At 37.2% G+C, this 23,360-nt stretch overlaps 4 protein-coding genes across 7 annotated transcripts; 2 read left to right on the top strand and 2 right to left on the bottom strand.

Moving 5' to 3' along the window:
• Window positions 1-2,725: 2,725 nt before the first annotated feature.
• Window positions 2,726-7,699, bottom strand: znf366 (zinc finger protein 366). 3 transcript variants are annotated; one of them, XM_053624919.1, is made up of 6 exons: window positions 7,588-7,699; window positions 5,314-6,520; window positions 4,824-5,015; window positions 3,941-3,964; window positions 3,639-3,813; window positions 2,726-3,514 (listed from the first exon to the last, which is right to left on the bottom strand). In XM_053624919.1, the coding sequence occupies exons 2-6, from the start codon at window positions 6,373-6,375 to the stop codon at window positions 3,147-3,149; spliced, it is 1,821 nt and encodes a 606-aa protein (XP_053480894.1). In that variant the 5' UTR covers window positions 6,376-6,520; window positions 7,588-7,699; the 3' UTR covers window positions 2,726-3,146. The 3 variants fall into 3 exon arrangements, with proteins under 3 accessions (XP_053480894.1, XP_053480896.1, XP_053480897.1); XM_053624921.1 differs by lacking the exon at window positions 7,588-7,699 and adding an exon at window positions 7,438-7,540; XM_053624922.1 differs by lacking the exon at window positions 3,941-3,964 and having other exon boundaries at window positions 7,588-7,694.
• A 2,293-nt stretch (window positions 7,700-9,992) lies between these two features.
• Window positions 9,993-13,232, top strand: LOC128607774 (isotocin-neurophysin IT 2-like). Its single transcript, XM_053624924.1, has 3 exons — window positions 9,993-10,308; window positions 10,501-10,705; window positions 11,675-13,232. Exons 1-3 carry the CDS (start codon window positions 10,150-10,152, stop codon window positions 11,809-11,811), a joined length of 501 nt encoding a protein of 166 aa, XP_053480899.1. The 5' UTR covers window positions 9,993-10,149; the 3' UTR covers window positions 11,812-13,232.
• A 102-nt stretch (window positions 13,233-13,334) lies between these two features.
• Window positions 13,335-14,418, top strand: LOC128607775 (fatty acid binding protein 1-B.1). Its single transcript, XM_053624925.1, has 4 exons — window positions 13,335-13,454; window positions 13,690-13,862; window positions 14,072-14,164; window positions 14,306-14,418. Exons 1-4 carry the CDS (start codon window positions 13,388-13,390, stop codon window positions 14,357-14,359), a joined length of 387 nt encoding a protein of 128 aa, XP_053480900.1. The 5' UTR covers window positions 13,335-13,387; the 3' UTR covers window positions 14,360-14,418.
• Window positions 14,419-15,547: 1,129 nt separating this feature from the next.
• Window positions 15,548-23,347, bottom strand: smyd1b (SET and MYND domain containing 1b). 2 transcript variants are annotated; one of them, XM_053624926.1, is made up of 10 exons: window positions 22,628-23,347; window positions 21,471-21,647; window positions 21,057-21,270; window positions 20,814-20,944; window positions 20,244-20,282; window positions 18,821-19,016; window positions 17,694-17,786; window positions 17,241-17,404; window positions 16,962-17,130; window positions 15,548-16,226 (listed from the first exon to the last, which is right to left on the bottom strand). In XM_053624926.1, the coding sequence occupies exons 1-10, from the start codon at window positions 22,747-22,749 to the stop codon at window positions 16,071-16,073; spliced, it is 1,461 nt and encodes a 486-aa protein (XP_053480901.1). In that variant the 5' UTR covers window positions 22,750-23,347; the 3' UTR covers window positions 15,548-16,070. The 2 variants fall into 2 exon arrangements, with proteins under 2 accessions (XP_053480901.1, XP_053480902.1); XM_053624927.1 differs by lacking the exon at window positions 20,244-20,282.
• Window positions 23,348-23,360: the final 13 nt, after the last annotated feature.

Here is a 23,360-nt window from a genome sequence, read left to right on the forward strand (position 1 = left end):
ACAGACAAGTAACTCAAAGAGCAGTTACCTCTGATCTGCAAACACAACCTGAGTATCACTATCTAGCAAGTAAAGATGGAACTGGCTGCATAATTCACATTATTAGGCTATACAGATATACACATTTTTGTTACAATTTAATATTGTCTATTAGAAACCTTGATATACAAATGAAGCTCTTTCATAAGTAGCAAAGAACTGTCACATCCCCATATAGCCCTATATATCTATCTAAACCGAAAACAGTAGGCAGCATTGATTGTCAGGGAGTAGTTAGCTAGAGGGAAGCTAGCTAGCTGTGACAGAATGATCAGCCAAGAACAGGAAGTGAAATTACAGGTACAGAACAGACAGACAAACAAACAAACTAACTAAATTTTAAGTTATTTAAACTTAACTCTCACTGAGCCAATATTATAATAGTGATCTTGCACTAAAGAAATTTCATGATTTGATTTAGTAATGTAGCTTACAACCTCATTTGCATGGTGTTGTGGCTTCTGTAAACTGTAGTACTGGTGTTATCGGTTAGATAAATGTGGGGAGCTAAACAGTGCTTCAAGTGAAAAAAAAGTGCCAGTACTTCCCTTATTCACATGTTGGTGTGTGTATCGGCCGGTATCAGCTAATCATTAAGTGTTGCATTCTGAATTTTTACAGTGAATAAAAGATACTAAGAGATATTGCTGACGTTCACAACATAAATTTATTTACTCAAAGGGACAACCTATTGCCAAACTATTAATTTGATAATATAGAATAATGATATATAATAATTTAATAAGGTAATATCTGTATTTTACTGTAATAATATAATAATGCAATATCTGTATGATACTATATACTATTAGTTGTATTATTATATTATGTATGTGTGTGTTTTAATTGGAAATTTGTTGCATGTAAATACCTTATTCAGAAAATCTACTGAAAGGAGATATACTGTATGCACATGCTCAGTTCACAAGGAATTGTTGGTGCTAGCAGATGCTTAGCTGTAGGCTAGTTATTTAGGAATGGCAACTCAGGCATACTTACAGGAACCATGTATACAGGAATATTCTGATGCCTGTACGCATGTAAACATCATATTCGGAATATGGCTGCAACCAAACATAGACCTTAAACGGAATTTGACGTGCATGTAAACATAGTCATTGTCTGACTCACGCTTTAGCTTTGTGCCCTTTTGGAGCCAGGTCAACATTATAGACATTTAAAGTTACTTAATATCAATGTTACATTACTTATACTAGCATTAACGTTACATTACATAATGATAGACTAGCATTAACGTTATTTATCTTGAGACTTGTCGAGAGAACAGGAACAGGTGAGTTTCACGTAGTGCCCCCGGGTAATGTAGTTTATGTAGGGTAATTATGAATCTGCCAGAACCTGATATGGAGAAGGCAGGGAAGAGTATCGGTAGCTTGTGAGAAGTGCCAGTACGCAAGAAAAGGCCATGGTATGCCAAAGAGTAAATGCAGTAGTGCTGGTACTGTGTTCCAGTGAGTACTGGCCAACTTTGAGCACTGGAGCAAAGATATAGAATAGTATTTTTTTTTTAAATGGTGCATTCTGAGATGCTTTTCTACTCACTCTATTAAAGAGTAGATATTTGAGCTACTGTAGCTTTCCTGTCATCTCGAACCAGTCTGTCCATATACTGTCCATAAACTCTATAGTCTAATGTGTATGAAGATCCCAAGAGTTCTGAAATACTCAAACTGCCCATCTAGTACCAACATCTATGCCATGGTCACTGAGATCACATTTCCCCCCATTTTGATATTTGAACAAAATGAACATTAACTAAGCTCTAAGCTCTGGTTAGGAAGGGTGAGATATAACAATAGCTATGTATGTAACTGTGGTTTTATGAGCACAACATAATTGTCAGGGTTCCTTGTCATTCAGAAATGTGCCAGCTCCGTGAGAAGGTTCAAGGGAATGGTAGTTGCATGATGGGTGTATTTAATGTATTGTCATATGCCACTACATGACTTTAGGTCTCAGCAAGCATATGCATGTGTACAAGTGTTTCACACTGTCCCATGTTGTTCTCTGGGGTTAATATAACAAGAGTTACATATGTATCTAGTGACTAATGTATAAAAAGATGATAAAATGCATTTTTCAAATAAGTAATTGTGAAATCAATGCACTCTATTAGCTTAATAGACTTCTGATGACAAACAGTGTGATGAATTGCAATGACAAGTGTTACAGTTATCTTTATATGGTCAAGAATTGCATATTTTCTTTCCCATAAGAGCATCAATTATGGTAAACAGTGGCAGATACCACATATTACATAAATAACACTGAATGCCTGTGATCTAGACCTCCCACAGAGTTCAGACAAGGCTTGTTTGATCAGGTTACGTGATGCATTCTGTTGTACTTCCTTTCCTTTTCTGAGAAGCTAAATATGTTTCAAGAAAGTTAGAGAACTATTAATAATAATATACAGAATTAGAAAGACTGTTAAAAAGACTTGTCATCTTAATTTTTTTATGATTTAGACAAAGAATGAAGCATGTATCACCTTTATTACACCTAAATTACACAGCTAATGCTGTTCTCAGATATTAACTAAACTTTTTTTTCTCCATACAAAATTTACAGGAGTTTATTCAAAATTAATAGGCTGGTTTATAATGTCTTGAATTGAAACTACATGCATGTAAATGAAAATTGATGGCAGAGCTAGACAGTATTTTTTTTTAAATCATATTTATTATTTATAAATACAGATTTGGATTTATGTTGACATTTCACACAAAAAAAACCACAATCAGAACAGCTTACTTTCAGAATTATTTACGATATTTCTCAAAAAAAACATGTTATCAAATGTTATGAAAATATCAGTACATGAAAAATTGATTTATCATTCATTTCTGAAGTCACTTTTTCCTTACATCAAAAATTATATCTCCTTCTTACAAAATATACAATAGGTTAAAGCATGCACACTGTTAGAAATTATGTATTAAGTAACATTTGGGGGGAAAATTATATTAATTATTTTAAATAATATGCTGTTTTATTAGCAGATTCATTCATGCTACAATATTACTGGAAATGAAGACTGTTTCACAGATTTATTTCACTTTTTTAAAAGATATTTTTATAAGGCTTCATTCACAGCTTAATTTTCTATCCCGGTATGTTCTACTACAGTAGAGCTCTCCATCAGAGACTGAGCCTTGCTGACTCGCTCTGTAACTTCTTCTCTCTTCTTCGTCATGGACCATCCCATCCTCTTCCTCCTCATCTTCATCGTCTGCCTCTCTGGCTCCACCCAGTTCTGTCTGGTAACGATCAGGGCTGTACTGGCTCATCCTGTACAAACTGTCCTCATCTTCCTCACGGCTCTCACCATCTGACTGAGAAAGGCGGAGTTGGGGGTGGCTCTTCTGGGACAAATCGAAAGGCTTGTCCTGACTGAAGCGAGACAGGAGACGTAGAGGGCTGGAAAGACATAACCGTCCTCTGCGCCTGAATACTTCAGAGAGAAGACGATATTGGATGCATGCTGATAATAATTTTTAAAAACATTCTTAATTTGTAATGAAAAAAATAGGTAGATTAAAATGACCCAAACTTTGTTGACTGATAATACTCTGTACCTCGGGCATCTAGTCCTCGGTCCATGATGCCGTGTTTGACCTTCATGTGGCGGGTCAGGTTCCCTTTCAGAGTGAACTTGCTGGGGCAATACAGGCACTTGAAAGGTTTGCTGTCTGAATGCAAGTGCATGTGGCCCATCAGATTATGCATTCTGTTGAACTCCTTCCCACATAGCTGAAAAGAGTATATAACCATTCTTACTGCAGATAATTAATAAAACTAGAATTTTATAGACATAATAGTAACAAAGCTGTTATGTCTTCATTGTACATTTAAAGGAACACCCAGAAATTCCACCTACCTTTCGCTCCACTTGAGTTACAAACTTAAGTAGAGTTCAAGGAAACACAGAGAAAACAGTGTAGTAAATTTAGCTGTTATCAAACACACTTAGAGCTGAGAGTAATCATGAATGGGTGAGCAGAGCAGCAAAAGGAAGAGGCCAGCAGAAAGGGCCAGAAACCTACTGGGAAGGGCACTCCCGTGCTGTCCTTCCTCTACATTATTTTTTTCATTAGGGTGGGCCTTTCCTTCAGGAGGAGAGAGGGACTGTAAACTGTCCAAAAGGACCGTGAGAAAACAGGAAGTGCTCCCAAGCACAAGAGAAAGCGAGATGAAATCTATTTGCGTGGCCTTTTCTCATGGGACAAGAGCGCTATTGTTACAGGGGCAGTTTGTGAGGAGATATCCTTCCTATGGACAAGGAGACATAAGGTTGCCAAAAACTAAGCTATCTGGTCATCTCCTCAAGCCTCCCATCTTAGCCTAAGGTCACAAGCGTTCCAAAACAGCAAGGACCCCAAAATGACTTGTTTTGGTATTACCTGTTTAAGGATTATCATCTCTGCAAGTATGTCATATTCAATATATTACCAATGCATGTCCATTTGCTTTCAGCTCAATGAAAATGGAAGAAGATAGTTCCATCAGTCAATAAGAGCAGGTAGAAATTTAACCCAAACTGAAACGTATTCAATTCCTAACACATTTATGATGTCATCTGAAATGACAAGATTCATGTTTTAATAACCAGATACAGTCCCATCTGGGAGCTTAGGATTTTATCTGATCTTGGCCTTTACTAATTGTCTTTCTTCCCCATGTTATGAGAGTCAGACTCGCATAATAATACCTCACTTTGGGTTTTACTGGGTTATCATAATGGAAGTCATGCTGTGACTCACCTTGCATTTGTAAGGCTTGATGTCTGAGTGGACAATCATGTGAGCCTTGAGGGTCTGCTTCTGGACAAAGCTCTTGTAGCACAGGTGGCACTGGTAGGCTCGGATGTTGGTGTGGATCAAAATGTGGCGCTTCATGTTGGCCAGCAGGGTGAACTCCCGGCCACAGATGCGACACTTATGCTCCTTCACTCCCTGCAAAACATGGTGAAATTACTTCATGAAAAGGGGAGTAGGATATGTTAAAGGTCCTTATAGGATCATGCAGTTGATGTGATATTATAATGAATGCCATTAATATTTAAATGCAAAATGTTGATTCTAGTAATACCTCGATCCAAGTTTTAAGACTGCAAGGTTCTCAGTCTGCACATTATAAGACTTACTCAGTTTATACAAGGTCTGATACAGCTAAACTGCAACATTTTGTTTGTTGTTGTATTCTGCAACTACTTCATCTTGCCCTTATCTCCCCAAGAATATTCACACTTACCTTGTGGGTCAGGGTGTGTTGCTTGAGGTGATGGGACTGCACAAACTCCATACCACACTCACTACAGATGAACGGCCGTATGTCCTTGTGCTTCATCATGTGGTTTTGCAACTGACTTGGGTACTGGAAGCTCTTGCCACACTCACTGCAGTTGTACTGTGCTGGTCCGCGGTGGACTGTCAAATGTCGTTTCAGCTGTGCAAGTGTTGGAAAATCAAGGCCGCACTCCACACACACATTTTCTTGGCCCCTCTCATGCTTAAGCTCATGGGCCTTAAGCTCACTAGGGTAGGCGAAGCCTCGAGCACACACACTGCAACTGTATGGCTTGATATCACTGTGTTGCATCATGTGTCTCTTCAGGTGACTTGTCTGAGTGAATGCCTTGTGGCACACCTGGCACTTATGGGGACGGGCACCTTGGTGGGTGAGCATGTGTGTGTGCAGGTGGCTCAGCTGCTTGAAAAGCTTCCCACAGAGGCCACAGCCATGTGGCTTGATGCCACTATGGCCCAGGATGTGCGTGACAAGGTTGTACTTAGAAGTGTAGGACTTCTCACACATGCGGCACTTCCAGCGCTTCTGTTCACCTCCTACATCCACATAGTAGCTGTCATCTATGTGGATGTTCAGGCCAAACTTTTCAGCACTGCTCAGCCCAGCTCTGGTGCCGTCTGTGCCTCTTCTGTAGTATCTTGGCACTTCGTGTTGGTAGAAGGAATTGGCAGAAAGGTGCATGACTGGGCCTGGCATGAGGAATGGGAAAGGGACCAAACTTGGACGGAGGGGTGGGAAGTATGGAGAAGGAGGGTGCAGGAGAAGATGGGATGAAGGCCATATTGGCATGGGTTTTACTGTTTCTTGTTTGACCTGCACTGTATCATATCTGCCCAGGACTCTATGAAACTGAAGCTTGTTGAGATCAATCATCTCCGGGATATATTTGTGTGGTAGAGGTTTGGTAGGGACAGGTTGAGCAATAGGGTAGGGAAGATGGGAGAGGTCAACAGTTCTGGTAATGGAATCATCTGCCCTTTTGGGCTTGTAACCATTGGGGTCCATATTGAGAGGGTTGAATAGCTGATCTGCAAATAAAAGAACCTCTCAGGTAGAAAGCTGTTGTGGTTATGGGTCTGGACAAGTCCTCAGATTTGTGTCAGTTGGGTTCTTTCTTTCACCATAAATTATGGATTTGTCCATCACGTGCCTGGGAAGATAAACAGCAAGTCATACATGTAAATGTATATTCATAGTAGATTACATGAAGAAGAGAATAATTGTATTTGATATTGACAATAAATTTTTAAAAAATATATCTAAAAATGCTAAAGACAGACTGTAATAAGAAAGAATCAATGCTCATGACCAATATTTAAACAGGAAGTGTATACAGATTGATGAATCACTTTTGTCACTTTTTTGTCACTTTTTTCGCTTCTCCATGTTGGTTTACTGAACTCATCTTTCACTTTGGCACAGCAAGCACTTCTCTCTTTGCACCAGCCTACACAACAATCATCTGTTTGAATTAGTTTAGGTGAAATGTAAATGTAACCCTCTTTTCAACAGGGTGTAATAGTATTCCTTTGGCTAACATTGCTAAATATGGGGAAAGTAAATGGGGAAGATTAAACATAAAAGAGAAATACCGGAACTTCAGCAGTTCTTCTCCGTTTCGGTATTTTGGGTTTGTGACATTGTTATTGCTCTGAAAAGAATTTCCCAAAAATACCATAATTCGTTTTAAACCCATGATCTTAACTGTAAAATTAAAGCTCAAAAATCTTTAGGAAAAATGGCCCAAGTTGAGCAAAAAATGATATACATGTAAAGAACACCTTTTGTCCCATAAATAGGTGGTTATAATGTGAAACACATGTGGTCCACCTTATGTCCAACATTCACGAAATGTAGAAGGGGGTAAATAAAATTTTCCTTATTTTGTGGCTAGCATTAAGTAGATGACATGAAGAGTAAGACCCTTTACTAAAACACAGAGAAATTCTACATTCATGCATAGCATACAGTATATTGCATGGCCAAACAAAAATGAGCAACGACTCACAACTCAGAATGCACCCAACAACACCCATATAAACACCTGTAAAAACTAAACAGACTCACTTCAGTGACTCAGTGACAAGGACTCTGCCCAGCTCGCTGTCCCTGATGGATTCAGGTAATAAACTCAAGCTCCTCCTCGCTCAGTGCTCCCCAATTAATTAATACCTTAGCCTTTGCTTGTGTGAGTGTGTTAGTAAACCATGCGCTTACCTGTCGCTTGCCCCGTGCTCTGGACAATGAGTCTCCAACACAGCAGACAGCATTTGAAGTGACTTAAGAAAGAGAACAGGAACAATCACTTTGTTCCCATTTTTCAGATGAGTACCTTCGGAGAGAAGGAAGGAAGGGAGGGGAGAGGAAGTCAACAAGCCTGTGCCTTCCTGTCGAAAAATAAGGAAACATTAGATAGACATCTCCATTTCTCTTCAAACTTTTACACTTGTGTTGCTTAGAAAAAACTAAATGTGTTCATTATTTACAGATGAATAGATTTAGAGCTGGTCGTCATAGGTATGCTGTATTGTGGATGCTTTAGACAAGCACTGAACACTGCAAGGAAGAACCTCATAGTGCATAGGGGTTTAAGTCCTCTATCGACTGTCTATTTTGGTGGGAATGTAGAAAGCCTCAGAGTTCCTGCAAAGATACAGTGAAGGAAATGTTATACTCTCTGCCTTGAGTGCAGTATCCTCACAGTGTTATTCAGGAGGTACAACATGTACAAAACCTGACAAGTCATTTAAGACTGAAAGCTGTACACAAGAGTAGTGTGTAAACCATATAAGCTTACAGCTGAATTATATACAGTATTTTATCACAATACAAGCTCTTTTACAATACATTCTCCCCTTCTGTTTACTTCTGGGCTCAGCAGATTTTTTTTTATCATGGTTTGCTAACTGTACAACCAAAAGTCCTGATTTTGGTATATCACTAAAATGTGATATATCTGCTGACAGCTTCATATTTTTCAAAGAAAAAATTTAATGAGATACACCAAGGGTGTCCAAAGTCCAGCCCAAGAGGCAAATGTAGCTCATGGACAGATGTTAATTGGCCTGGGCTTCTTTATTAGAATGTATGATAGAGGGCCCACCGTCCATGTTGTGATTTTTCCTTTCACCTGACAGTGGCAGTAAACTGTAGTATTTTTCTCTGACTCCACCTGCAAATTAATTTAGCAAATGCATGTACAAATGCGTGTGCCTTGTATGTCAAGAGACTATTGTGGCAACTAAGGAATTTAATACCATGAGAAATTATAAAATATATTCATGGGCATTGCAAAAAAATATTCAGAGGATGAGTGGGCAGAGAAACTGCAACAGCTGGAAGCTCTACTGGCAGAAGTAATTTTTTATCAGAGCAAACGGGACACAAAACATTACTGGAGCTAATAAATGGAGATGCTTTCAACCACTAAGCGTGGATAACACTAGGTGTTACTTAGAAATAGTACTTTAAAAATGTACTAGAATTAATTTTATTGTTCTAAAACATTACTATTGTTCTTCAGAAGTTAAAATAGTAAATCAGGATTTAAATTCAGTTGTATTATTGCCTTCTATTATTGCTCTTAAAAAGTAGAGGCTTCTGTTTTAAAGTGCTTGTCATGTTGAAGAATGTGCTAATGATATAACATCAATAAGTATATTGGTATGAACTAACGTTATTGGTATAGCTGTTTCAGATTTCCTTATCATAGCCATACTGGTTTATCAGTATACCTGTATTCTGGAATATTTGACTATGATTATCTACATTCAGGCATTTTATTCAGTAGAAGAAGCCAACTGAGTAAATCAAATGGTAGATGAAATATCTTTAATTTTTATGATTATTATTATCATCAGTACATCATGTCAAAACTTTTATTACACCAGTTAACCTGCTGACCTGACAGATGAACAATAATTTTCATTAAAGATTTGGGGTGGAGGTGGGTGACTCTGTGTGTGTGTGTGTGTGTGTGTGTGTGTGCGTGAGTGAGTGAATGTTCATAGGTTTACAGTGGGATTAATAGGTAAAGGGTTCAGTGACACCCATGTTTTAAGTAGGCGCATGTGCATTTATTCCACATACATGTAAATATGATTGGTAGGTTAAGAGTTGCATTCTGGGTGCCTTTTTCAAGAACATTATTTTGTACAGCAGATTCACAGAACTTTTTGTAATTGTGTTCGGCTATAAATTACCATTAAGCAATTATGTTCAGATGTGATGAAAGATCAATAATGAACTAAACAGCTTTTCCCCAGTTAGTCTCCTTGAATCTGAGAATTCAGGCATGGCAAAAAATAGCAGACAATTCATGTCTGCAAATAACACACTTTGAAAGAGAAGAGTGAAACTACATGAAGTCTGTTTTTCATTTGACTAAGTGTTCCTTTCTCGTAATTACGCTGGTCCCCTCCTGTGGTAAATGCATGATCATGCACAGTCTGTAGTGACCCTCTGCTTGACATTAGACCATGGGGCCTAATGCTTCAAATTATTCACCTAATTAGATTATTAACTGCTGTGATTAAGATTAAATCATTAGATGTAGACGTGCACATGTGGCACTTGCTTTACTCAATAAGTGAGTATAAAAATACTCTCTTTGTCCTCTAACACCTCTAACATCTCTTCTGCTCTCTTTCTCAACTGTCAGCATCAGAGGCTCCTCAAGCAGTAAGTAACTATATTTTGCTGGATATGCTGCTAATAATTTAAATATGAGGTAGTTTATGTGTCTCTAATTGTTTATTGTCTTGTCTTCCATTGTAGTTTATGTTTATATGTTTACACTTTCTTCTAATTTCTACAGCTATGTCTGGGGCCGCACTGTATGTGTCTTTGCTGTGCTTTCTTTCTATCTGCTCAGCCTGTTACATCTCTAACTGCCCAATAGGTGGCAAAAGATCCCTGATAGATGCACCAGCTCACAAGGTATATATATAGTACATATACTTTATGTACTTTATACTTTATTTATCTTAAATGTGTCACCTGAGGTACCATGAAAACACATAATGATTTAATAGAGATGATGATTTTTTTATTACACTTGTATTGGTTATGGTGAAAATATCCCACTTAACGGTTACTACCATGCATTTCTTTATTTTTCTCATTTTGTAGTGTATGGCGTGTGGTCCCAGGGACAGGGGCCGCTGCTTTGGTCCCAATATTTGCTGTCTAGCAGGTTTAGGCTGCTCTGTGGGCTCTCCTGAAGCAGCAAGCTGCATGGAGGAGAACTACATTCCCAGTCCATGTGAGAATGGAGGGAGTGCATGTGGATCTGAGGGGGGACGCTGTGCTGCTCCAGGTGTCTGCTGTAACTCAGGTAAAAAAAAATGTTTAAAAAAGAATGCTTTGATTTTAAATGTCTCAGATGTTTATTTTATGACTTTGTCTGAGTCTGTAAAACAGTTTCGATTTCCAAACATGGCTTTTACAACAACAAATGTAATGTTACAGAAAACTTAACATTAAATTAACATATTACATAATAGACTTTTTTTTTGACAAAAAGGCTGTCAAGTTTTATCTTCAAAAACAGAAGTAGTTTGATAGCCAGACTCTCCACAAGAACTGTGGCAGATTCACCAAGGTGCTTAGTAAACCTTACCAGCCAATTTCCTTAGAAAACTGCACATAATAAGTTACAAAAAGTGTTCCTGATGTCTTTTTAAAAATCACACCAAATACTGACTTATAGTTTTTTTTTTACTGTTTACTGATGAGATCACTCACAGTTTATATATAGCAATTACTGAAGAATATCTATAATATCACTATGGACTAAGCTAGCTCTGGGTTAAAACACTTATCATGAAAATGATTCAACTGTAGGATCTCAATTTATGGTGACAAAAAATTGTTAGTCTTGTTAAGGGCCAAGGTTGAGACAAAAAGGGCTTGAGACAGAGAGCAGAACAAAATCATGGTGCAGTGATCTTAACAATCCTCTTATGACCTTGTCAGAAACCAACATAGACATGAGGTCAGTGTGGCTTTTGGTGCTTAACTGAGTCATCAACAGAGATAAGGTCAACTTTATTTTACAACTCCTCATAAACTGTGCTTTGGTTTGCAACATCGGATACATAATTGGTTTGCTAACACATAAAGTGTACGCTGTATATGATTGGGTAAATTTCCTATACTTGAGCAATAATTGTGCTGCTAAAATTTCATGTGAAAGTGTAATTAAAATACACTTTTAGGAGATGGGCTGTGATTTGCTTACTATGCTTATCTATTGTTTTGATGCTCTGGTAGATAGATAGTTTACATACATTTTCTTTTACAGAGAGCTGCAGCACTGATCTGTCATGTCTAGCTGATGATGAATCTGATCCAGAGAGCAGTTATGGCCCTGGTGCAGATCTCCTCATGAAACTGCTGCATCTGTCCACACAGCATTTGTCCAACAGAATTCACCAGTGAGCCTCTGTGAAACCAGCACTGTATTTGCTTGATTTTTATATTACTGGAGCTCTTCACTGGCTCTTATACACTATAATGCACTCCAATTTGAAATGGCTTTAGGTCGAATATAATTATGGTATCATTTACAGATTAACATATAGTGGCTATGGTGGTTACTGACTTATTACAGTTATGTTGATAATAAATGTAGTGAAAATATGTTCTGTGTCACTTGTGCAACTATGTTTATTGGAGGCTGATGTCATTTGGATTTGATGTCTATAAAAATAAGCATGTTGTAAAAGTACACAATCAATTGATGAGGCCAATATGTTCACGTGTTATCTTCCTTAACACTGTTATCTGGGTTAATGAATTTGGTACAGGCAGCTCACTTTAAATGGTATTACTATATTATATATGTGATTTTTTATTTTATTTTTTTTTTACATATGCTTAGGTGGGATGTTTTAGATGCATTTAATGTACATCTCATGATCACTTTTCAATCTGCACATTCATGTGTGCACTAATTTATATAAGAAAAAAGACTTCTGTGATTTGTTTCTGATAAGACAAAGTAATGGTGAAATAACTGATAACCTTTGACTGAGAGGAGAAGCTTTAAGTTCAGAGTCCACCGGTGTCACCAATTAAAGAATACAGATTTAAGATCTGAATCTAGTTACAAGTTACTACAGGCTGACCCCTAAAATATGCTTTAAAGTGATTAACAGAATAATAATAATAATTTTATAAAAATAATTTTAAGGGTAAATATAGAACTGTGGTGTAATTAAAAGTAAAAAAAAAATACTTTGTATGAAGATTGAGGAAACCATTTTGTATGGGTTACCATATACTTACAAAAAATCCTGAAGATAGGTAAAATAGAAAAAGTATTAATTTATGTGTGATTAGATTAGTTTAACAGTGAAAAGTTTTGGGAAAATAGTAGGATTTATTAATTGTGGTGTCCATGTTGGTGAAATAGTAGTATTTCTTAAGCTTTCCTGAAGAGGTGAAAATGGGTAAAATGAGTGCCTCTTTCATCGAACAAAATGGAGAAAGCTGTAAAGTGACAGTTACTATGGGGAGCAAAGTTATGATTAAGTTCTTCATTAGGATAAGAGTGGGAAGTGGAGACACTGATTGGAGAAAAAAGGAGATAATATAGTCAAAAGCACTTACCGTAATGCTGAACCATAATAGTATTTAAACTCAATTGTTTTTGCCATTAAAATGGTGTCAAATTGGTGGATAAGTTGGTATAATGCACTACAATTAAACCAATTGTATTTAAATGCTTTGATCATCATGAGCTGAGAGATATGCTGAGCAAAGTTTTAAGTGAATACTGGGCCAAAGGTCAACATTGCATCTACGGAAGGCCTTGGCCAATCTGACCAGAGAGCCACATTTACTCTACAAACACTAATATGCATTGTGTGTACAAACATGTTAACCAATAAGAGTGAGTGTATGACAAACATCAGACGGAATCTCCACCCTCTTCTGTTAATCATTACAGTACTGTATGTAAATATAAAAAGTCTCAGAAGTTGGAAATTCTCCTCATTACTCCTGTCCTGTCATGTCTTTCTCCGGAAAATATCAACTGGAAAGCCAAGAGGGCTTTGTGCCTTTCATGAAGGCTGTTGGTAGGTGTGCCGAGGAAAATATTTCACAACTTGCAAGGTTTACCCTTGATAGATGTGATTTATTAGATGATATACTTCATGTCTGTTCTATTTTTCATAATATTTCTATCAAACAAACTAAACGGAATAGTTTTTTTTTTTTTTTTGATTAAGAAAAACTGAGCATGCTAGATTTTGCGTTTAGAATGAGATTTGCTGGACTGAATTACTGTTGAAACAAAACCTCTTCTTCTAGGTCTTTCTGATGACCTCATCGAGAAAGGCAAAGACATCAAAAGTGTCTCCGAGATCGAACAGAATGGCAACAGCTTCAAAGTAACAGTTACCACAGGGAGCAAAGTTATGGTTCACTCCTTCACTATAGGACAAGAATGTGAAGTGGAGACAATAACTGGAGAAAAAGTGAAGGCAAGGCTATCATATTTCTGTAGCTCTGTGTCTCTATGCATGCATTCAGTGCTTCATGCTATAAAAGATCAGATTTTGCACTTATCCATGCGTTAGGATTTTGGTTCAAGCACTTAGTGCTTTTCATACAGCCTTACATAATGAGCTTATTAAACATGGCTTGGTCTGAATGGTATTAATGGCATTAAACATGTCTTGCTATCTTATAGACCGTTGTGACACAAGAGGGCAACAAGCTGAAGACAAATCTGAAGGGTATTGACTCAGTCACAGAGCTTTTGGATGCCGACACAATTGTGCATGTGAGTACAGACTGGAGATCTCTCTTCATATCTCCTTCCATTATCAAAGTTTATTTTCTGTAAATGTCCACTTACATTTACTTGGTGTACTTGATTATTTACCAGTCATCTGACCAAACCGTGGTACTTTTTCCCTTTCAGACCATGACTCTGGGCAGCATTGTCTTCAAGAGAACCAGCAAACGCTTGTCATGAAAAACACTGTTCTTGTTAAACATGATTACACTGATTGTATTAAACATGAGTACATTTTCCCACAGTTGTCATGATGCTCTTTCATTTATAATTGTGCTGTGACACTAAATTAACCACTGGACATTTCAACCGCATTCAAGGGCGTAACCATGGTATGGACATGGGGGGTCCAAGCCCCCACCACCACATCCAAAGTTTGATACTGAAAATTCGCATATTTAGAACATAGTTTTTAGGATTACAGTTACCGTTTGAATTCACGTGATTTCTGAGTGATAGAAGCTCCCACAGCATGGGGAAATTGTAGGGCGCTGTGGACGTCCTGTGGGTAGATATATTCTCTGCTCCATAACCTACCATGAAACCTACCACACCAAGTACAGGCGAGCTAAGATGTGTGCTGGCAAACCACACACGCTAACATTTAAACATGCAATCACGACTTTTAAACAAACTCAGAAAGGATGGCTAACTATGAAACTAAATTCAACACTATATATGTTGTAAATACAATTTCCCCACGTATGCTTCCAAGCAATGCTGTGCTGCCTGCATTGTGACCAGGTACCATTATTTTCCCAGAAGAGCAATGACTGACTTAGATGATCAATTTAATTTGATAAACTGAATATTATGTTTGTGTAACTGGTGTCATTTATTATGTTAATGTCATCATGCTGTTTAGCTTGCTATGTAATAAGTGTACAAAGTGTACAACAATATATAGTGGTAACCTGAAACATTAGCTATGTAAAGGGTACTGGAGTTTTCTTTTCTTAATTCTAAAGACAAACTGCCATAACTAGTTCTGAATGTTTAACTACAATATGGCCACAACTCAGACGTTAGTTCCATATCTCTCGTTGACAAGCTAGCACATCTCAGCATTATGCTGAGCCTTATATTTGAGGTCAAAAACTGGAACTGGCGTTAACCTAGCCTACTTCGTGGGTGTGCAAATATCAAAAGTTAATTGACATTCTTAAGAACAAACCAAGCCATGGTATGATGCCTTCTATACTAAGCTAAGGTTACCTACTATTTAGGTATCTAGTTACTTACTGTCTGAAAAAAAGCTTGTATGCTCTGCTGCACTTTTCTGCACTTGGCTGCTGTCTCCATTTCTTACAGACTGAGCTGCTAAAATATATCAACGAACTTGCGTTGAGTATGGGTGAAACCAAGTGTACTATTGGAGGTGGGGCACACACCTATTTTCCTTAACAAACGGAAATATATTAAAAAGGAATAGACATAAATAAATAGAATAGATGAAGAAAAGACAGATCCGTTGGCAGGGTTAAAGGGGGACATATAGAAAATATTTTCTACTGTATATTGGGGGGGACAGATTGGTATTTCCTCATCATTGGGGGGGACAGCATTAGACAAATTGAAAGTGACATTTGGGTTCTTAGAAAAATACACTTTAAACATAAATCTTTCAGCTGGTGATGACTCTTTATTTACAAAATACACAATTCAAAATGTGTAGGCTATTAAATCAAAAAGAAATACATGACCTATAAAATACAACCTAAAAACCTTTTGATTTTATTTTGATTATATTATCTAAGAAATTACCGAAAAGTACTGCAAGTGGTTTTAAATAGCTGTCAGTTATACTGATAACTGGTATGAGTATCTTAAGTCACAGTGATGAAATCCATACAAGTAATCATAAGGATGGCAGTGTGTGAGCTGTTTGAGGTCACTTCTTGCGGAAGAGACTCTTGATACCCTCCTCAATTGGTTCTGACATCATCTGTACGGGCTGGTTTTTAAGCGCTGCCTCACGCATGGTGTGGTAAATGTACTCATTCTGCTTAAACATTCGCAGCTCCATCTCTGTCTGCATGCGCATAGCCTTTAGAGGAAAAGCAGAGGACTTAGCTGCACCAAGATGATTATAAAGATGGAAAGTTTTCAGTTTCATGGGTTTTTACACATGTAGCATGTTGCATCAACAAATAAATTAAACAAAATTTAATGTTTTAAATACAAATTTAAATATTGTTGGGCTAAATTTTATTTTAACCTTAAGTTATGGTTAAAATCTTAACCTCCAATTAAAACTGGGGGTATTGATAATTCTGATTGGCCATTATGAAGAATTTGCCCGTCTAAATATGTAAACCCACAATGTTACCTCTATGCATTATCGTTATTGATACCAGTCTTTCCTTTTGAGTGAAATGGGGGAAAACATGTATTTTGAGAAGTTCTTTTTCTGTAATCAATCTAAAATATGCTGACATTTTTAAAGTTTAAACTACAGATGCTGCAATATTACTAACTGAATTTTAAAGTAATATAGTAAAAGGATTAAAGTTAATCTACATTTACTGCAAAACTACGTAAAACCAGAATTCATAATTGCATATATAATAAGTGCATAATAATATAAATGCATATATAAAGTGCTATATAAATAAGTAAATCCTGTTTATTTTAAACAAGGCTTTAAGTTTGGTGCAATGGTTTTATAGATAATCTTTGATTTAATCCAAATTAAAGCCTAATCTATCTTGGAGCAACCCAATCATGGAATACTGATTTATCTATTATAGGGTATTGTGTATAACACAGGATATACATTTACCTCTAAGTCCTTAGTAATGGGATGTGTGGGCCCATGAGTCACCATGAGAATGGCATATGCTTTGCAGATCATGCTATGTGCCACCTCTATTTGCCCAGCCTGCCAGTGAGTCACTCCTGCTCTCATTGTAGCCATGCCTAGTTGGGCATTGTTTGGATTGTATAGTTTCCTATTTTGGGGTCACAAGAAAAAGATGGTCAAAGGTTCGAGAATATCAAGTACATACACTATTTGTGTTTATCATGGACTTCCATTTGATTCCCAAAAGTCTGTACTTACATGTATCCATCCACCATCTTGCGCGAATAGATAGCTGCCTCCTCAAAGAACTGCAAGTAGGAAAGGACCTCACTGAGCGTACTCCACATCTTTAGCTGGTAGATGTGGGTATCAGCAAGGACGTTTTCCTGCTTTTCCGTACATTCTCGGCAGATCTTTACCACCTACCGAGAGCAGATAAAGCATAAAAGTGATGCTCATAGCTAAATTAATGCATCTTCATAAAAAATAACCATGTTTTGTGATGGCTAGTTCCTTATAGAGTCATTAATTTTAAGTTAATGAAATAAGGAAAGCTTACTACATGTTGTGGTGAAGTTGCACAGAGACCAACTATGCCATTCAATTTAAAATAGATGTGATTTTTTTAAAAATAAAAATTGAGAACCTATTAAACAGAACCTTTATGCAGTGATGTAATACATGTGTGTATGTTGGCTAGATCTAACATACCTCATTGTAGTTTGCATCTATACGGGCCTTCTCCATTTTCTTCAGCATCTCCTGACTATATTCTGTTATTTCCTTCACCTTCTCATCTGGTACCTTTGACAAAGTGAGGTATTGATTGTACCAAATCAGTCAAAATGGAACATATTGAGACCCTTGAATAATAAGGTTCCATCAGTCAATCCTGTGATATAATATATTGGGCCATAAAGTTATGACCCCAATAAAGTCAAAAACTTGATATTTGTCTATACTTTTAAGGAATATTTTGGTGTAAAACATCTTACATATATTCAGTGGTATGTACACAACATATTTATAACAGTAACAAGCCAAATAATACCTGATAATTCCAAGTTCTCAATATGACAAAAATATTTACTCATGAGAATTACTCATTGGGTTCTTGTGATATTCTCCAGCGCATTGCATGTACTAGTTATTTAAGTGTACAGCTCAACTACATCTCAAAACTCATTTAAAAAAACTTGATATTAGCCCAAATTTTGTATTTGATGTTTCTGCAATATGCCTAGTACAAACATCCACAGACATAATCTTTCTTTCACACAATCTTTACAATATATTGTACAGAAATGGTTCGATATATCAAAGATGTCTGCACCTTGGTCCCTTTGCTTGCCATAGCCTATGTTTGCAGAAACTGGACAGATTTAATTCTGATTATTTACTTTTAACCAAGATCTTTGTGACCACAGACTACATTTTATAAAATAGCCACACACAAACTAGCCCAATTTGGTGTTAAAAACAACAACAACAACAACAACAACAACAACAAAAACAACAAGGCCCTGGTAACTATGCTTGTACTGGTCCAGCATAATAAAGATAGAGAGTCTAAATATAGCACAAATGTGCCTGGACATCAGGTCCTTAGGTCTACAGATATCTACTGATACTAAGGCTATTTTCTCATCTCTCACGTCTTGGAACCTTAAAGAATGGGAAGCCCTAGGGCCTAGGCCATACACTAATGAGTGCAATTTCGTTCAGATTGACTTTTTTTAAATAACACAAATATCTGTAGAGTCAAGCACACACTAGCCTTTATTAACTGATTAAATAAACCTATAAATCAATCTATAAAAAAAAGTGTGAAAACTCACCTTAACTCCATCCACTTCTGCACCAGCCATCTTCAGGTCATCATTAGTTTTGTTGGTGCAATGATCACAGGTGCAGTCAAAGAAGTATTGCTGCTTTAGCATGCGTTTGCGGTCCTCAGACAGATTCAGGTAGTCCACATATGCCACAGTCAATTCCTCCCCCACAGTGATCTTACCCAGGGCCCGTAGTTCAATTCTGAGACAAGAAACAAGTCTGTTGAAATCCAAAAGCTTTTACTGCAAACAGTGCATATTTGGAGTGTTTTTTAATCCTGTATTGTCATTACAGAAAGTGTTAAATCTCTCACAATTCAGCATCAGTCATCAAACACACAGCTTACTCCATATACCAGGGGTTCTCAAAGATTTTGCAGCCATGAACCCTTTTAATTATTAAAAAAAAAGTTCTGCTGACCCCCTCAGTACAGATTTATTTTATCTATATAATCTAGCCATTCAAATATTGGGCTCATTGTTTAGTGTACAAAAATGATTTTAGTTATTTATTGAAGCCATTATTGAATAGCTTTTATTTCAGAACTTTTCTACTCAAAGATCTTTTGACCAGATTGACATTATTTATAGGCAAATGAACATAGGCTGATGACTATAATAACTCAATAATATATAATGAAAACATTGATAATTACTTTTTGTGGTGATATTTACCACTGTAACAAAATATAAAATGGCAGACCCCCTGGCTCTGCTTCATGGACCCTAGATCATATTTTGAGAACCATGGCCATATGTCATTTAATGAAGTTCCCCAGATATTTTCTACAGTAAAATACAAAATCTCAAACAGCAGAGATGTGAGTTCTGCATGTCAGTAAAAATTGTATATTGATCATATACAATGTGTGACTTTGATTTGAAAGTAGTTGTAAGTAGACATAAGGAGTAGCTTTCAGTTACTTTGAAACAAGTAATGGAACATATAGAAATGCAGAAAGAACGTTACAGTAAGTATAGTAACAAAGGATGAAGACAGGAGATATAAATATGCAGTTTTGCAAAAAGCCAAGACATCTATATGTTGACAAAATCTGGAATCAAGTGAAGGTTAAGAGCATGGTGGAAACAAATGATGGAAAAATTGGACCAACCACCCAACAGCATCAGCCATCTTTGTTTAAAAAAATAAAAAAAGGATTACTAGCTTTGTAAGTTTGGTTAAAACAAAATCAACTGCATATAAACTAGAATAGCTTTTTGTGTTAAACCATACTTTCCAAAAAATAGTTTTTAGGCTAATCCTGATCTGAAAATTTAAGCGTTTTCATGTTATGTTGTTGGTTATTTGAAGATAGCTGTATTTGGGTAGCTAATCATCAAATAGTGTGATTAAGGACATTATAGTAAAAGGAATATAACAAGAAACAAAGAGCTTGGCTGATGAATTGTGGCCAAGCAGACCCACCTCTTCTGAGTATGATACATAGTACTGATGGCAGAGTGACTGAAAGACAAAGTGAGAAGCAAATTGCAGAACCCGGCTATTTCAGAGTGCTCATTCTGAATACCCTCACTCACTCAGAGACTGAACTGACTAAACTTAGGCTCAACTAAACTGCAAAAAAAGAAATGTACTGTAAAAATTTATTTAAATGAGTAATAGTACAAGTCAACATATACATGAATCAATAATACCACAGCTTTTATGTAAAGGAGCAGTTGGTGATCACTTGGCTACATGTTTCACATAACTTCAGTGGACCACAGGATATCAGTGATACATAATGTATACTTCATGATTAAGCTACTACATCACATGAGCAATTTTGTTATCATTAAAACTACTGTAGATTTGTTTCAATCTTGCCCTAAATTTGCTTCCTGTCTCTTTCACTTCACGTTCTTACTTCCTTTAACCATCCACAGCCTCATCCATTATCCGCTTCCACTGACTTGTATGTGCTTCTTTATACTGACCACTAATGTTAGTTTGGGATGCACACTTTCAGAGACAGTGAGCACTGAGTGTACTTACTTTCCGTTGTTGAGGATAACTGTGCAGTTTGGCCAGCAGTCATGGTTGACCAGACAGAGGTTGGGGAAGAGACCAACACCCACCGCCTGCAGGCCTTTATGATCACTTATCATGAAGCCATTGCAATTGATCTAGTGTAAAACATGTTCGTTAGTGGGGAGAGTGTTATTTGTGGATCTAGTAAGTAATAGCAATTGAAAAGGAATTGGCGTTTTGAAACCAAGAGTCCACATTCTTACATACCAATCCAAAGATGTGTGAGATGCTGTCAACAGTGTGTTGCTTGCATGTTCTGGGCCAGTAATCCAAGAAGTTGTGAATATCTACTTTGAGCTCCTTCAGATCAATTTCAGGGATGTCTGAGATATGGTCTTCCAGGTCATCCAGTGTAATGAGCTGAAGGTCTGAGATCACACCACCATCCTTATCAAGACGCCACATAATACGAGCAGCAAGACTAGCCAAAGACAACAAAGAAGGGCATTCGATATTGCTGTTTTTTCTTTCTATTTCTAATCAACCTGAACCAGGTTGTGTATGCACATTTGTATTAAAGTCAGATCTTTCACTAAATAGTGATTAAGTAATGCAAGTTTGTATACTACTGATTTAATATTGGTGTTATTCACACCCTTCTCGAAATGTCCAGACTCTCACCGGATGTTTTCATTGGGCACTTTGCCATGGCTCTTAATGGCAGCGCACTCATTTTTGTGCTCTTCCCAGGCTGCACGCTGACATGTGCGATCGCAGTACTGTGCAAACCGACACTGGCCACAACGCTGCAGCTTCTGCTGCCGACGGAAGCAGTTGTGACACACATGAGCTGCAAAACTGGAGAGGCCAGAAAAGACAGAGAAAGACCATAATTGAGGCAGAGAGAGAGAGAGAGAGAGAGAGAGAGAGAGATTATTTATTTAATTTCCTGACAAGATGACAAGAGTCTAGCAACCTTTATTATGCACTGTTAGGAGTCTTTCTATCTCATTAACTGAGCTGAATGATAATAGCTACAAGTCATGGGAAAAGCACATTGGGTGGAAGGCAGAAAAACCTCTCACTATGTGCTAGCCCATCACATGACACCATGAACACACATTCACACATTCATTCAAACATAGAGGCAATTTAGAGTAGCCAGTCTACCTACTGGCATGTTCTTGGGAGGAAACCAGAGAACTCAGAGGAAACCCACATGGACATGGATAAAACTGGCAAAATTCCACACAGACAGTAACCAATGATCAAACCAGGAGCTGTGAGGCAGGTGCTACTTGCTGCATCATTGTGCAAACACCCACCATAAACTTCTTATCAGTTTCACTGTGGTTCCTGATAAATGCATAATATTTAGTAATGCTGAAATACATAACATCATCTGTGTATAACATTGCAGTGCGGTGTTGATTGTGTGATAAACAATTAATAATTAATTCATAAATCTTTCTTCCATTTTGAAATTTGAATACTATTTATTTATTATTAATTTCACATACATTCTGAATATGAATATTTTACAATATTCATCCAAAAAGAATTAGTTTTATTTCCCATGATACAGTGGGAAATTAAACTTGTATATCCCAGCATTACTTTTCAATATACTGTAACCAGGAATAAAGCTGGAAATAGGCTGATGTTAGAATGAAAAAATGCCACTATGACATCATACTATATCCAATCACCACACATTTGTTTCTGTCCTTATATTAAAGCCTGATGTGGGTGGTGCGCTGCTACACCCATTCTGAACTGAGTAGAACTAAATCTACTTTTAAAAGATTTCCTTTAATACAACATGTAAAACTACTTACCTATCAAAGACAACAGAAGCAAAGCAAGGTTCTGCAAAAAGAACATCCCCAGCCCATACTTCCTTTGTGGCCCTTAAACCACGTCCCTTTCCTGGTGAGTCAAACACTTCCACGTTTTCCATGATGTAGCTGTGCAGTCACTGTAGCTCTACACTATCTGTTACACTGGCAGAGTGTCCTGTAGGTCATCAGCTTAACAGCTGGACATTCCACTACCACCTTCTAAAATAGCCTGCACCCTCAAGTCATACCATCTTGTGCTCAGAAAGGTGGGGCTGGGTTTGTGGTCAGTCTTCATGAGAGTATTCTAATGCCAGCAAAGACCATCTACTGAAAAAGATCACTAGATTATTACAAATCTAATCTATTAATCTATGTAAAAAGACAGTGTATCCTGACTCTACCGATTCGTGTGTTGGTTTCTGTTATGTTAAACAACCTCCCATGATGTTGCAAAATGGAACATCTCTATAAGCGTGAATGGCCATTCAGGATCCTGGTTGATATTTTAGTCTCTCAGTTGGCCCTGTCAGTCATAGATTGAGTGTAGAGACGAAAGACAGCTGCTCCCACCTGGGCACACACTTTGCTTCATGTGATTGGTATTTATTTCCAGCACTTTCCCAAGTCCTCCTTCTTGTTTCTCGACACTTCTTGACATCCTACAAACCTTGTACAGCAAATGTCCTGTGTTGCTATTTGTATATCTTTTTCATTATAACTCCCATTTATT

The sequence above is a fragment of the Ictalurus furcatus genome, chromosome 5 (assembly GCF_023375685.1).
Source record: "Ictalurus furcatus strain D&B chromosome 5, Billie_1.0, whole genome shotgun sequence".
In the NCBI taxonomy this organism is placed as follows: Eukaryota; Metazoa; Chordata; class Actinopteri; order Siluriformes; family Ictaluridae; genus Ictalurus; species Ictalurus furcatus.

What these genes read in the sequence shown, in the direction of transcription:
- smyd1b (XM_053624926.1), bottom strand. Translation starts at nt 22,749, where the DNA reads ATGGAAAACGTGGAAGTGTTTGACTCACCAGGAAAGGGACGTGGTTTA. An exon ending in TAGATGCAAACTACAATGAG is followed by an intron (nt 17,405 to 17,693) that starts GTATGTTAGATC and finishes TGCTCTCGGTAG; the next exon opens with GTGGTAAAGATCTGCCGAGA. An exon ending in AAGATGGTGGATGGATACAT is followed by an intron (nt 17,131 to 17,240) that starts GTAAGTACAGAC and finishes ACCCCAAAATAG; the next exon opens with GAAACTATACAATCCAAACA.
- LOC128607774 (XM_053624924.1), top strand. Translation starts at nt 10,150, where the DNA reads ATGTTTATATGTTTACACTTTCTTCTAATTTCTACAGCTATGTCTGGG. An exon ending in TAGATGCACCAGCTCACAAG is followed by an intron (nt 10,309 to 10,500) that starts GTATATATATAG and finishes CTCATTTTGTAG; the next exon opens with TGTATGGCGTGTGGTCCCAG. An exon ending in AGGTGTCTGCTGTAACTCAG is followed by an intron (nt 10,706 to 11,674) that starts GTAAAAAAAAAT and finishes TTTCTTTTACAG; the next exon opens with AGAGCTGCAGCACTGATCTG.
- LOC128607775 (XM_053624925.1), top strand. Translation starts at nt 13,388, where the DNA reads ATGTCTTTCTCCGGAAAATATCAACTGGAAAGCCAAGAGGGCTTTGTG. An exon ending in TAACTGGAGAAAAAGTGAAG is followed by an intron (nt 13,863 to 14,071) that starts GCAAGGCTATCA and finishes GCTATCTTATAG; the next exon opens with ACCGTTGTGACACAAGAGGG. An exon ending in ATGCCGACACAATTGTGCAT is followed by an intron (nt 14,165 to 14,305) that starts GTGAGTACAGAC and finishes TTTCCCTTTCAG; the next exon opens with ACCATGACTCTGGGCAGCAT.
- znf366 (XM_053624919.1), bottom strand. Translation starts at nt 6,375, where the DNA reads ATGGACCCCAATGGTTACAAGCCCAAAAGGGCAGATGATTCCATTACC. An exon ending in AACACACCCTGACCCACAAG is followed by an intron (nt 5,016 to 5,313) that starts GTAAGTGTGAAT and finishes CATGTTTTGCAG; the next exon opens with GGAGTGAAGGAGCATAAGTG. An exon ending in TAACTCAAGTGGAGCGAAAG is followed by an intron (nt 3,814 to 3,940) that starts GTAGGTGGAATT and finishes TACTCTTTTCAG; the next exon opens with CTATGTGGGAAGGAGTTCAA.